This window comes from Strix aluco, chromosome 11 (genome assembly GCF_031877795.1).
Source record: "Strix aluco isolate bStrAlu1 chromosome 11, bStrAlu1.hap1, whole genome shotgun sequence".
Lineage (NCBI taxonomy): Eukaryota > Metazoa > Chordata > Aves > Strigiformes > Strigidae > Strix > Strix aluco.
The window spans coordinates 6,531,709-6,546,815 of NC_133941.1; the positions used below are offsets into that span (position 1 = coordinate 6,531,709).

The following is a 15,107-nucleotide window of genomic DNA, read 5'->3' on the forward strand; positions in this document are numbered from 1 at the left end:
GTTTTTACAATGAATATTACATAGAGTGAAGTACTAACCTTGAAGTGCGGTTGAACAGTAATGTTTTATATTAACTTATTCATGCTTGCTTTCATCCCTTTTTTAAAAATGCAAAATTAATTGCTAAACGTTAAATCGTATCAGAAGACAACTTCAGGTTCATTTAATATTTATTGGTTAGTATCTGCAACATTAACTAATTCTGTAATGATCCCCTCCCAAAATTTATAATTAACGATAAAAAAGCTGATCCTTTACAAGTCAGCTGCCTATATCTTTAGTAAAGAAACCAAAGTATGTAATTCAGGAATTTAATGTAAGTTAAGTGCATACTCAGATACGGGATGCAGCACGTTTAATGAAACATCATCTAGTTTTCTGTATCTATGAGCAGATAAACTGGTTGTTTTCCATTGACATCAGTGAGTGTCTGACTGGGCCCTGATTACACTGCCAGTGCCTGTTGCGCATAGGTTTGGGTCTAGTCATGTGGTGCTTTTCAGTGTTGAGACTTTTGGCCAGCTCTGATGCTCTCTCTTCAATGACTCAACAGGTTAAAAATATAATATGAATTTAAGACCTGGCAATACTAAAAATTAAAAGAACAGGTGACTGCTAAGGCACAGATGTCTGCTTTGACATTTTCATTCATACTGGTTTTATATATAGTATTTTCACATTTTAATTACCTGAAGTTATAAACTAAGCTTAAGACCCATGCAAATTACCTTACTGAACTAGAGGCTAATTTTTGTCCAGATACAATTACAGAATAATCAGGTGATGAACACGCTGGAAGTCTGTTCATCTGTTCAGGCGAGCTGGCTGAAGGCAGCTTGCCACCATACAGACTTGAAGCACAACGGCAGAACTTAGACAATGAATTAATTGGTGTTTGTCACTGCCTTCAGTGAGGGGGAGCGTGAAGAACAGACACATTTGTAAGCATCTCTCCAGCACTTCACAGGCTTTTTTGGCAAAGGCTGGCCCCAACCAATTAATAGCGCGTGTTGGATCTGTCAGAGGCAAAATGGCTTCTGCAGAGAGCTTCAGCGTGGGCCCGTTTCCTCGGCATCTCTCAACACCTTCCCATTTGTCAAGTCTCCCGTCTCACTGAACGATGCCTTATGTTCCTGGTTTGGTACCAGCTAGCCAATTAACGGCCGCTGGAGATAACGGCAAGGCGAGGTGTAACGGCGGTGTCAAACCAAAGCAACAAAAAAAGACGAGTGTATACCCAAAGAAGCAAGTTCATTCACGTAACGCTCCTTCCGCTGGAAGGATTACAGAGAGGTGAAACACAGATACAACAAACATACAGACAACACACATTTACACAGCGTGAGTACAAACCGAACAAAACTCCTTTTACCGCTTTTTGCACCAACTCTGCAGCATGGTGATTCACTGGCACAGCTCAGAAAGCCCCATCCACCTCTGTGCTTCCATACAGCCGAGGTGGGACCCCCGAGGCTCTCCATACCAGGGAATTACTTTAGGTTCTCCATTATTTGGTAGCACTTCAGATGAGCCGCTTTCCTTACTTAAAGGGAAAATTTCATGGTGGTGCCGAAACTTTGTTGAAAATGAATGAAAAATGGTCTCCAGGAGTCATTCATTGCAACTTTGCACCCTGACCTGATCTCAAGCATGTCTGACTCTTTCTGAGAAAAAGGTGTACACAGCCCAAGTAAACTCACCAGTCTGCTCATCCTGAAATAAACCACACCATTTGGAGAGTGCCGCAAAAGTGGTAAGAAGAGTTCTGCCGGGGCCGTGAGGAGGAATGGAAGGAGAGGCGAGTGCCACAGCCCCGTCGACGAGCCACGTGGGCAAACTCGTGAACAAAACAGTAACATGATACCCCCCACCGCCGCCTACGAAACCCGCCGCTGGCCAGTACACAGTAAAGCAAGTACTTTGCACCTTCGTGGCTAACCTTGGCGTACGGCCCTGCCAGACTCCCTTGGTGATGAAGAGCCCCCCGCCACAGAGCAGCAATGACACCAGAACAAGACATCACAAGACACAGATACATTCTCGGCACAGTCTTACATTCTCCAAAACTCGTGGAATTGATTTCTCTCTCTCTCTCACCCTTGCTCAGTCCAGTTGCAGGCGAAGGTGACATAGCTGTAATATTAATTTTACAATTTTGCAAAGCTTAATGTATCTGCTTTTTTGTTAGTTCATTTAATTACTTTTGACTGTATGGATCATGTTAGGCTTTCATGCATAAATTGCTAAGGTTATAGCTACTATGGATTACAACATACTAACTTTCACATCTATTTGCACATGCCTGTGTACATGTGGATATATAATATGCACACACATATGAATTTATACATTTACGCACATGCATGCAGGTATATTTGAAGAACTCTTTTTTTCTCCTCAGAGGAAGAATCTCTTTGTGAACACCTTAAAAATAATTTTCTACAAAAAAATTTCCACCATCATGACATAGTTAGTTTTCCAAATGGGAATATCTTTTTCTAATTTTAAAAGAAATTCTAAATACATGGTGATGAACAATGAACACAGTGCTTAATTGTAGGTCATCTTAATCAAACCTTCCTTTACAAACTTTAACAATTATCTTACATGTTATATATATAAAAAAAAAATCTGCCCAGTGTGATATCAGTTTCAACAAAAGATGGATTAAAAAATAATCATTATGAGTTTGCTTTAGTCACTAGCTCACTTGAGGAAGCCGCACTTCCAATGACTCATATCTTGGCAAAGTATGAAAGATTTAAGGGCCATATTCAGCAAAGTATATAAGGACAAGTCTGAAATTAAGAGTGAATAGTCTCACTGAAGCTGGTGGAGAGTTTCAGTGTTGAAAAGTCCTGTGATTTACCCATAAATCTCATCGAGATCATGTATTTGCCGGAAAGCTGTTTTCTAAACTATCCCACTGCAGGAGAATTTCAGTTTTCCTGTCTCTTCCTTTTAATCAACCCTTCTGGTGGCATAGAAAGCTTTCAAATGATGGCTTCAGCATGTTCTCAACAAGATGACCAAGTTCTGCCACTGAGGCTTGGGGAAGACACGATGCCTTGACTGAGCCATGGACCAGGCTGGTGCCAGATGAACACCAGCACAGTCTTCCCACGACCCAGCTCGCAACAGCCCAGCAGCCTTTGCTGTTCACACAGGGCTGCAAGTGCTCCAGTCCTTTTTAGCGAGACATATCTCTAAGGGCATGGACACATCTGTGTGCCCAAGTGTATGACTGTAACTCTTTGTCTCCTATAAGACAATAAAATAAAAGGACATAAGCCTACCAAGGGGCTTTTACTGACTATCATCTTTAAAGTCAGTCTGATGAGAAGGCATCTGCAATTTCCCGAGAGTATTTTTTTTTTCTATTTTAGGGAGAAAGTATCTAATGTTTGGTATCATTGTGCAAATATTTTTAATTCTGTGTAATGGCTGGTGAGTGAACACTACACGCTGGGGTCAAGACTTGTTTGTATTATTTTAATTAGATTTGTGGAGAGAAAATCCTACCAAATAAATTATGTGCCTGAAAATAAAATTCAAATATTAACGATAACTTAGAATATTTTAAAAGCTTTAAAAATTATCTATCGTGTTCTGCTTTACTTTTAATTAAATGCTTAAGCCCTTCAAAGGGATTCATTAACACATCTGCAATTCAGATTAATTCATTTTGTCACTGCTGTTTTGACAGATGGCCATATGTAGGATACGGTATTTTGCAAAGCAATCAGGCCACATGAGAAAAATTTGACAACAGATTGCGTTAATCTTTAAGAAAGTTTAATAATACATTGAAAAATAAAAAGCATATTATAAAAATATATTTTCAATAAAACAGTGCAAGATTTCAGGATTGCGGTTCTCTGATAAACTATTCAATTGCTGTTTCTCTCACCGAGTGCTCTTAACGTATGTCATTCCTGGATCTTGGAACTGCTTCAGTTTTTAAATCTTAAGGGTTTGTCCTTCTCTCTGATTCATGTACAAAACTCCCACGAGCAGCAATGAGTTACCCATAAAGAGGAGCTCAGGCAGCTAAAACTTAGCACCAGCAAAGAGCGCATTTGTTATCACCACTGAATGATCTGTTTTCAGATTCACTTAAAACAAAGCCAGCTATTCTCAAAAGTCTTAATCCAGCAAAGAATTGCCACTCTGGGCCAGATTGCAGCAGAGCATTTCTGCTCAGATTTAGCCTTAAAGCATTCAAGTCCCTTTGGGTTTACAGCTTGAAAATAAGCTTCCTTGGACCAGAGCCCAAGCACTCAGCACCTTGTATGCCTGATCCCTCACCCAGGGGAGCTGCATGTGAAGGAACTTTGGCCCATATTTGTTGAATAAAGTTGTAGTTCTCATCTGCTGCCACTCACCCAGAGTCCAGACACAGTTATGGAATCATTGCTTAGCTTTGCATTGTAAATTCTAGCTTGATTTTTCTTTTTTTTTTCCTCCCCTAAACAGGCAATGTCTGTGGCTCTCCTCCGCAGAACTGGAGTACTTCCTGATATTAAGATGCATTGGGTAAATCAAAAAAGCACATGCTTTTACAAAATTATAGGTTATCTGGGGCTTTTGAACCAAATTCTGCTCTACCAATGGCTTCAGCGAGACAACTCACATAAGTCAAATATAGACTTTTTTTATGAACTACTGATCCAAAGAATACTCAGAGAAAAGAATAACACATTTTACTAATTCTGAAAAATTAAAATGTTGCCTGGGTGCTTTCTATGTCTAATTATTATTAATGCTAATAACAGTGCGAGGCACTCCCTGTGAAAAAGGCAGTAGGTGGTCATTACAGATTCAGTACTTCTTAAAAACATCCTGGAGACGATGTATTCATATATTGAATAAAACCTCTTTATATTATTATTTTTAGATGAAAAAAAAATCTGTCTGGGCTGGGGCTAATGAATTCATCTTCTTGTGTCAACTGCACTTGAAAAATTGCACTATGTTCTCTTTATACTCAACAATTCCACAAATGGGACAAAATAAAACACTTAAGATGATCTAATGCTCTAAAATTTTTCCTGTTTTAACTTCATCATCTACTTCAACACAAAGGGTTGTTGCTGTTTTTCATTTGGGGATTCACAACCCTGCCTCTCAAAAGAACAGTATATAATCCTTTTCATGTCTATTAAAATTTAAGGCCATGAATCAACAGAGAGGAAGCCCTGTACTGGGCAGCAGGGAGAGCTGAGCCGGGGCTCCTGGGGCAGCGGGGGCTTCCAGGACCCACCAAAAGGTACTGGATGCATCAGCCAATCTCAGCACTGGCACTAGGGTGGCACCCTCCTGCTGTGCATTAGATATTCATTTAGTTCTGCTCACGCCTTCACCAGAAGAATGCAGAGGGAGTCACACCTAGCACCCAAAGCTATGGATGTCATGGGAGAGGAGATGTTAACCTCCCAAAGCCAAAGAGAATGGGTGCTCAAGTAAAGAAGAAAGCAATGACTGTATCGCCACCAGCCAAAGGAGGCACTGGAGTTGAATTGAACTGCAGCTGGGTAAAAACATGAAGAATAGCACATACGGAGCAGACAGACAGTGAAACTGGAGGCCCAGGGAATGGTTTCCCCCATCCCACAGTCTGTGGTGCTCCACGTCAGCAGAGCTCCCTACGAGTGGTCTGAGAGCCACACAGCTGGTGCTTGGGCAACACTGGGAAGTGAGTCTCAAAGGGATGATTCACGTTCGTAACAGAGCAGCCGCCAATTGCCCACTTTTCATGCAGACCAAACACAGGGAAAGAAACATGGTGGCTCATCCTAGGCTGCCAGCACAGAAGAGGCGCCGGGTTCCAGCTGTGAACCACAGTCTCCATTTATGAGAGAGGTGAGAGGGATGGAAGGTGAGAGTTTGGTGAGGGAAGAAGGAGCTGACCACTGACCTCTAAATAAAACCACCAGTCACACTTTGGGATCAGACTGTGACAGGAGACAGAACATGTCCCACTGCCTTTTTCACTTAGACTATGTCTCTCCTGTTTTTCTTCACCTTTCATTAGGTGCAGCAAATTCCCTGGTTAATCCCCAGGGAACGTGTTTCACTCCGTCTTAGAGTTGGAAATTCATAGGCTCTTCTGGTGGCACATGCTTACAATAGACACTTCTGGTGGCACATGCTTACAATAGACATGACCATATCACATTTCTGCCATTCTCCAAAACCCCTCTATCTACGAAACCAAGAAATCTCAGAAGACACCTTCCTGGGAAGCAAATGGCAATGGGACAAAAAGGTGGTAGAAAACCACTTGACATTCAAACAGGTAGGTCTCATCCGGTAGAAGAGGCAGGAGATGAGGACTGAAGCACTAGAAGAGGATCAACCCCACTACAGAGATGCTAGACCACGAAGAGGTGAGACAGGGAAGCTGAAGGGATGTAGCAGATCCTAGTCTAGCAAAAGGCCCAAGCAGTAAGGACTGGGGCACAGGGAGAGATGGGGTGTGGGAAATCAGAAGGTCAAGAGACAGTGAAAAGGCCTCTGGAGGGGCTCTAATCAGAGACAAGGATAAAACCTCTGCAAGATACCTGCAGCCATCAAGGAAAGAGGGAGAATTTAGCACATGGTGTTGGAGGTGGACACAGAAGGGCGACTGCCTGCCTGTGCACTTGAGGATTTCTCCAGCTCAGCCTTGTGTTTTATCAGGAAAGACAGGCTGGAGTTAAGGCTGCTAAGCTGATACTAATGACTAATTAGTATGAGTTAAACAGTTAATTAGAAATTAGCTAAGTAGCTGCAGGGGGTCAGAGGCAATACCGGCACACTGCCTACAGGAACCACGCAAGCTAAGCAGGGGTAATGCCGGTGCCACGGGTCAGCCTCAGCCTTGTCCATCCGGGAAGGAGAAGGAGGAGCTCAGCCCACAGCTCTGCAGGGCTGAAGAGTCACCGTCCCTCAGTTCTTGCCCCTTTTTCCTATTTCAACGAGATGCATGTGCAAGTTCTGTCACTGCACCTCTCCGTAGATCAGTATGACCTGGCCCAAGAGCCCGCGGGGTCATTACGCCAAATCCCAGGGAAGGGAAGGGAAGCAGCAAACAGAAGCTGAGACACCTACAAACTGCATTGCTGAGACATTCAATCCAAAGAGATGCATCTTCAGCCAAGAAACTGTGAGTCATGATTTAATTTTTCCAGGACATAAGATTCTGAAGTGATTCATTTGGTCAGAAAAAAACAGTCCTACCATTTTTCATTCTGGGGTAATGTTCACTTCATACTGGTTTTACCAGTTAGCACAATAAAATCAAACTCCTGGTGATACTCTTAGAACACCAAGACTTTGAAGCTCCCTTTTCTGAAACTAAAGTAACTACTACTTTTGAAAATGAACCTAATACTCTCACTCTTTCTTTAAGAAGCTTTTATAGATTCAGTCGTCTTCAGCAGTGCAATTAAAGCAAAGCAGCGTGTTTATTTTGTTTGCAGAGAAGAAACTGGTTGAAACTATATTTATAGTCTTGGAGCAGAGTCAAAGCCCTGCTGAACTATTAGCCAAGTGTGCAGATTATTAATTGCCATAAAAGCCACTTACAATATGCATTTGATATCTGTATTGTTAAAGTGTCCACTCTGGTCAAAGTAAAATGGCTCAGCTGGATTTTTTCCTCCCCAGGGTGAGACTAGAAAACATCTGATATGAATTTCAGCAAACTAAACACTTCTCCTCCTTACTGAAATTCCTATGCATATCAGACAATGAGTCTTAACCTCAAAAAAGAGTTTAGGATCTGGGTAACAACTTGGAAAATCTCCTTCAGCCTAATTTAAAAGCAAAATGAAAAAACAGGGGAAAAGATGGTCGTCTTTAATTTTAAAGGGATTTTGCGTATTAAGCTTTGGTCTAAGTGCCCTTTCCTAGAGATGATCTAAATTCATTCCTCATCAGAGAGGAAACTGCACCTCTATCAAGTAGATATCATTGACAGATACCAAATTAACAAACAGAAGCCTTATATTTTCATCATAAATCTAAAAGATTCAGTTCTTTGCAAAGAAAATATACAGAGAGCAGCTGCCAGAGCCGTAGCCTTAGCAACCACACCTGCTTCATACTCACGTCGGCTTTCATACATGCTCCTGGACTGGGCCCAGATTTTGAATGGATCTGGCTTTTTCTGCCCAGAACTGTCCGGTTGATCCGCAGCCGGCGCCTCTGCGGCGGTGTAGTCCGGCAGCACCTGCGTGCTGTGAACGGGGGAAGCGGTGTGCCCGCTGCGGTGGCTGGAGACGCTATGCTGAGAACTGTTTTGGCTGTCTTTCCTTTCAAGTGGTTGCTGTAAGGAAGAAAGCGAGTGGAAAGAGAGAGAACAGACGGTTATTGGTCTCTGAGTGGGTGTTTTCCATCAATTTTTCTCCCTTCTTTGATCAGGGTTTCTGCATGCACATAAGTAAATATATAAATCATGGTTTTGCTGCCACCAGTTAATGCTGGGGACAGTTAAATTCCCCAATGACAGATTTTGATAGGCAGACTGACAGAAAGAGATATGCAAAACAAAGTCATTTATCATAAAAAAATATGCAGTTCTCCATCTCACACATAAAACAAATCTAAATCTCATCACAGGTTACTAGTTTCAGTGCACTTATTTTTTCCTACATTAAAGCAGAAAAACTCAACGACCTTCTAGTCAGATAGCATTAGGGTCTAAGTTGAGCCTACAAGAAAAAGGAAAAACTACCAAATTTCACTGTGAAAACTTAAACAATCCTCTGAAACAGATGCAAGCACAGCCCTTACTATGAAAGATCACTCTTCCTCTGCAGCTCTTGCAATCCCCACATCACAAGTGGGTGGACAACAGAGTACCACTTTTACGTCTCTGCTTCCCAGGGCATCCACAGGATTACAGCAGACCTTCACAAATGTGAAAACATCTATTTGCAGTTTGATTTCCTTGTTTTAACTGAGCATATTAAAACAGGAAAAATATGTCCGCCTAAATTCAAGACTTAGTCAAAAGCAGTCTATCAAGAGCTCTGTCTGCTCAATATTTAGCTAAGCAGGGTACATAATTCTTAACTCAAATTCACAATGGTGTGCTCAAATGAAGCATGTCACCTTTGCATTGCCAGGATTTTTACTACTCAATATACAGCAAAATCATCCTTCAGTAAGAGCTCCCCAAAGTGTACAGCAAATGCTTTTTAATGCTCTTTTGAGATGACCTTGGGTTGGCATCAAGGTTGAGTCCAGTCTCCCACCTGCCCTGGGAACTAGCACATTCCTGGGGCTGCTGTGATGCAGATGGCCAGAAAAATAGCATCCGACAGGTTGTTTTTACAACATCCACAATCTCCTGGATAAAAGGGGTCAGCCAGTCGTGCCAAGAAACCTCAAGACAAAAATTTAAAGCTTCCTGATGGCAGGGGGGGGTACCCAAAAACATTGCAACGGGAGTCTCTGCTTTCAGGGACTTCTCCATAGAAAACTGAGCAGGGGCTGGGAGCAAAGCCAGCAGCAAAGACAGAGCAGATCAGCACGGGGGGCTGAAGTGCACACAGGGCTGAGGACCCCCTCCTTCACTCTGAATGCAAAACTCCAGGCAGCCAATGCTCCATCATAGCAGGGCTGAATTAATTAGAGGAGAAAGTCACCATATAAAAGTGCCCTCTTTTTGAGTCTTAACATTAATCTTTTTTGGGTTTGGGGATTTTTTTTTTTTTTAAGTTCCACATATTTTTAGGTTTACACTGAGTTAAAAAAACAGCTCCAACAGGCAAAATGACTTTGACCTCGCAGTCTTAAATTCAAGTTGTTGATCCACTAGCAACATTTTTTAAAATGATATCTCGATCGACTAGAATGTGAAATTGCCTTTGTCCTTTAAAGCAATTTTGAACAAAGCATACCTGCTGTGATTACTCATCTGCAGACTTTCAGATACAAATATCTGAACCAATTTCAAGCATTTCTAGCTTTTTAAGTGGTAAAAGAAGCTAATTCACATACAACTCTTCAGTTTTTAAATGAAGCAGTTTTAAAACATCTATGCTATGGATAATCATTCCTTTGTAACTTAAAAATAAAAAAACCAAAAAAACCAAAAAAAAACCACTTTACAACTCTTAGTCCAGCCATCTGGATTGTTTTGTTTGTTTGGCCAAACTACTAAAATAACTACAAGCATCCTGTGAAACTTCAGGACAAACTCACTGGAAATAGCTGGTTTACAGAAGTTGGAGTACAGGGACTAAAATGTGAAGCTTTATTCAGCCCTTGGGGAAATGTTAAGAACTCTCTGAAAACTTTCTGGTTTAAAAAGAAACAAAGCTTGAACTTTAAAAAGTGCTCTCACTTTATGATGTGAAAGGTCTAAATATTGAACAAATTATGAATTCTATTTGGTATTTGGGTTGCAAATGGAAGTGTCAGCACAACTCAAGCAAAACCACCTCTAACTAAACTATAGTTGAAATTGCAAATACACAGATATTTTGCAAGAAATAGGTGAAAAATTCAGCAGAGGGACAGTTGTTTTTCCAAACAATAACTCCTTCCAAAAGTCTGAAACATTGCTATGTAGGAGTTGAAGAGGGGAACAAAGGGGAACACAACCATGGAAATAATGAATATATGTAATTAATTCAAGACAATATTAATCAACTTTCACATCACCAGATGAGGCCAAAAGGCTTTGGGGCCAAACTTCTTTCCAGGTGCTGTAGCAGCTTCAGCAGCAGCAGGACTTGCAGGGGTCTGACCGCCCTGCTCTCTGCAGCGCTCCTGCGATGGGGAATGTCCAGGCGAAGAAGTTTGTGTCTCAGTACAAAGGTGGAGCTTTCCCAAGAGAGATGAGCTGATTGTATGACAATCAAAGGCTGGTTTCTCTGTCACCTGCCTCATTCCTAGCTTTAGGGCTGATCCTCCTGGGTCCGGATCTGACTCTCCAGCTCACTCAGCTCACACACAGGCAGGAAAGCAGCTAAACCAGGGCCAGATGAGCATGGGGTTGTTTGGTGACAAACTGCTGCAGAGTGGGTGGTTCAGACCTCACCCTGAGATGCTGATCATGTTTTTCAGCACAAAGTAAAGCAGATAAGCTGAATCGTGTTGACTTCTGACAGTAACTACAAGAGCATGGGGCACTGAACTACCCAAGTCAGCAAGAGCACCCCTGACCCTCCAGAGTCTATGGTCTCCAAAGCTGCTGATAAGCACAAAGAGCTTGCTAGAAAGACTCTTGACCAAAAGTGGCTAGAAATCAAGACTACAATGACTACCTTGAGTCCATTTAGGCAAACAGGTGATGGGAAAAACAATCATCTTGGTACTGTATTACAGCCATGACAAAATAAGTATGTGGAAAGCTGGAGCTTCTTGTGCCCTACACAAGCCCCAGGTCTGAGATATATGGCCTGTGCCAGCTTCCCTACACCCTTGCTGAAACTTCACAGTGTTCATCTTTCAAAATATAGATGAAGAAAATGTAGTATTGGGAAGAAGGTATCTCCTAGCTGCCCTTTCCCCACTGGCTGAGGTTACAGGAACAGTAGCGTGGCTCGGACTTCTGAGTGCAGCCATGGGGGCAATTACTTCAGAAGAAGGGGCAGCAGCGGTCAGGGTTTGGGCATATATCAGCCTTCCAAGATTTCTTCCCCACACTGTGCAATCCCATTTTCAGCCACAGGCACTGCATTTGCCAACCTGAAAGGCAACTTCTCCCTCAGCAGAGAGGTTGAGTGAGCCCACACTGAGCACTATATTGTCCTCTGATTATGGGGAGGGAAGAAAACAGCAAAAGCAATGTGAGCCAGGAAGCTTGAAGCTGTTGTGTTTCAAAAGGAGACAGGAGGCAAACTGCTTACAAAAGTCTCCAAATGCCTGGAAAATGCTACCGATACCCACATAGCAGAGACCAGTTTGTCATTCGTGCTAAATGAAAGAGTAATTAGATGTTACTTTGTACAGTGACTGCTAAAACAAGGGAGGCCCATGACATGGCTGAGAGGTGGCTGCAGGCAGAGATGGGACGCTAATTATTTGCAGCAGTTGTGTATGTCTGTGTCAGGCAGAGAGAAACCCTCAGCAGAAGAGGCGACGGTGGCAGCAAGCATGTCCTGCGGCACCAACAGACACCAAAGCTTTTTGGCACGGGATTCTCCAGGCATAAAACTGCCAAGAGGGAAGAGTTGCTGTGGTTTCCTCCCACTGCATTTCAAGGTGGGGAGAAAAATTGGTCTTTGAATGAAGAGGGATGTGTTGTACAAACACTCACACTGTGGAACCTACTTCTCCTGACAAAAACAGGACGTCGGCAGAGCCCCAAGTGCTGCCTATCCACCCAATATACGTGGCAAGTCTTTTGTCAGGGACAGGCTGTGCATAGGAATTGCGTTTTTGGCCACAATTCAGCTATGCTGACAATGGATTTATTTACACCCAAAAGAAAATAATTAGATTTTTGGAAGAGCTTAGCACTTTCTTCCCCCTGCAGTTATCCCATCTTCTGATGATTTAGCTGCAGATTTTGTGCTCTGGAGCATTTTGGAGAAGCTGGTTCTGGCAGCAACAGCTGGAAATCGGAATCTTTGCCCCCTTGTGGAGTATTTTGATGCAAGCAACAAGGAAAAAAAAAAAGAAAAAAAAAAAGAAGTTTGTTTTCATCCATGTTATACCAGGATGATTGCAGGAGAAATTGCTACACTAGGGAACTTGCACACTGAAAATGTATATCCCCAGACGGTCAATACAAAAATATTACCCATTTTCATCTAAAAAAGAATCAATGGGAAACTGAAAAAACCAGCACAGAGAGCTGCTGTGAGCATGTCCTTGGTGACGGGGAAGGGGGAAGAAAGAACATGGAAGTGCCCAGTCCTGTGTACGGCTGTAAACTTTTTTTTACTAATTTGGCTCTCTCACCAAGGTTGAAAAACTCTCCTTAAAAAGAGAGAAAAAGAGCAAAGCTTATCAGAAGATACACACAGGCTGAAAAATACAGCCCAGGAGAACTGAGCTCAAGGCAGAAAAATATTCCCAGCCTGTGTCACAGCCCCAGCACTAACAAACCTCTCCAAGGGACTAAAACACCCCCTCCCAGCCAGGAGGTATCCAACTGCCTGAAGCTGGCCTTTCGGGAATATGGGATTGGGGCTGATAACTAAAAATAGGGCTTGTTTGAGAAAGAGACAGCCATTGGCAGCAAGTTGGGAGTGTGTCTGGACTTTGGGAAAGTATACGAGGTAAAAAGAGAGGGCTCATCACTGCACTGAGCAAAGCAGAAGAGGATAGACACCTGAGCTCGTGTCTTCCCCGATGCCGCAGAAACAGCACAAGCTAAGATCGGGCCAACTGCCCCCAGCCTGGATGTATGCTGTCCTCTAACTGCAGCTGATTTGTTAATCAAGGAATACTGGAAAATGGTCCCTCCGCGTTGGGCAAAGGGAGTGGGGGCAATGAGCAGCAGGTTCAGCCCAAGCCCCATAGCCAGCCGCAGGGCGCTGGGGACAACCCGCGGGCGCACAGCTCAGCTGGCAGCACCCACGTTCACCCCATTGCTGCAAGCGCTGCAAATCATCCCTGGGAAATGCTGGGGCAGGGTGCAGCCAGCCGGCATCCCAGCTGGGGAGGGTGCCAGCATGGCAGGCCTGGCTCTCCCCTGCTAGGACAAGAGCAAGTGGGAATCTTCATGGCCGAGAGGGCCAGGCTCCCCTCACCCCACAGCCGAGCAGCAGCCCTTAACTAAACTGAGAAAGGAAGGTGTTTAGCAATACCACTGCCTTTATGCTTTTGACCATCGTCTTGGCCCCATGAGCTCTGGTGTTGGTGTGCATCCTTCCCAGACAATCCTGAGGACAGTTTCCTCCTCTGCACATGGGTGCCCCAAGGTGCTTTGCTCCAGGTTCCCGTGCTCAACCCCTGCACGTCACCGATGCCTGGGAATGAAGGATCGGCTGTACCGACTCTGACGCGCTCTGCTCTGCCCCTCCGAGGAGCGGTTGGTCATTAAAGCTGCCGCACAATGCGGCAGTGTAAAACATCGCTGCTAATTGCCGATGCAAATGATCCGGTGTGCAGGCAGGGGGAATAGAGGGCTCTGCTTTTTGTGAATTCTGTGCTTTAGAGGCAACGGCACTGCCTAGGGTCATAGTAAACATTACAGGATTGACCCTAGAGCAAGGTGGAGAGGGGTTTGGGAGAGGCATGCAAGGGAATGGGAGTGCTTTCCCAAGGCTGACCAGCTCCTCAAAGCAAACAGTAGGGACAAATCTGCAGTTGCAGAGCTACACCTGTTTGCAAGCAGTGTCTTTGTTCATCAAGGCAGGATTATCCCGACATGGATTTAGATGCTGCTCAGCTTTTCACGGTGCATCGCTGTCGACCAGAGAGGTGTCTGACACGTCAAGATCCCACTTCACCTGATGCCAAATGTGCGCGTGGCAAAGCAGGAGCCTCCACGCTTTGAAAAGACTGAGTCTCATTGATCGGGACTGGTTTAATGATAGAAGTTGGAGTCCCGATCAAGCGCAGCCACTCCTGCTCCGAAGGGGGTAAAAAGTGCAGGCAGAAGAGACGTGCAGGCAAAAGAAACGTGCCAGACACGTATGTGTTTTACACACTTGCCTCTGTTTTACCGAAGGCTGAAATAATCTCCGTGTATGACAGAAGCGAGTGCGCAGGGCCTGACGTGCCTGTGATTTGCGAGGGAGCACACCCCGCACTTCTGCCTCTCAACATTAATGCGAGCTGACAATGGTAGAGGCCTGGGCTCACATGACTTTAATCAGCGCTGCCCTAAGCCATCAGAATCACATTAATTATTTCAGGGCTTTCTTTTAGGATGAACAGAGAGCTCGTATTAAAAGCAGAAGCCTTCTGCTCAGCCCCTTCATAAACCTCTTGCCCAGGTTTGCAGCGGGGTGCCCTGAGCCTGGCTGCAGTTTTTGGCACCCATCAGGGACTGTCGGTGAAGTTTCGCATCATCTTATAACACAGCAAAGACCTCACTCGCTCTGCTTCCCCAAAGCTACTGGGAGAGAATTCTCTTTTTCCCCCTCCCTCTCCACAGATAACTGGAAACTTTCAGGCTTGAAGTATTCCATTCCCTCTAAAAATAAAACATTTCT

General features: G+C 43.8%; 1 protein-coding gene across 26 annotated transcripts in view; it reads right to left on the reverse strand.

The window, feature by feature from the left end:
* MAGI1 (membrane associated guanylate kinase, WW and PDZ domain containing 1) overlaps positions 1–15,107 on the reverse strand; it is a 355,845-nt gene that overhangs the window by 23,235 nt on the left and 317,503 nt on the right. For 21 of the 26 annotated variants that reach the window (XM_074835931.1, XM_074835914.1, XM_074835930.1 and 18 more), the window contains 2 exons: positions 8,095–8,311; positions 2,056–2,133 (listed from right to left, as the gene is read on the reverse strand). In XM_074835931.1, the coding sequence (XP_074692032.1) occupies positions 2,056–2,133; positions 8,095–8,311 (295 nt within the window). The remainder of the gene's footprint in view (positions 1–2,055; positions 2,134–8,094; positions 8,312–15,107) is intronic. The other 5 variants (XM_074835921.1, XM_074835920.1, XM_074835919.1 and 2 more) reach the window with 1 other exon arrangement.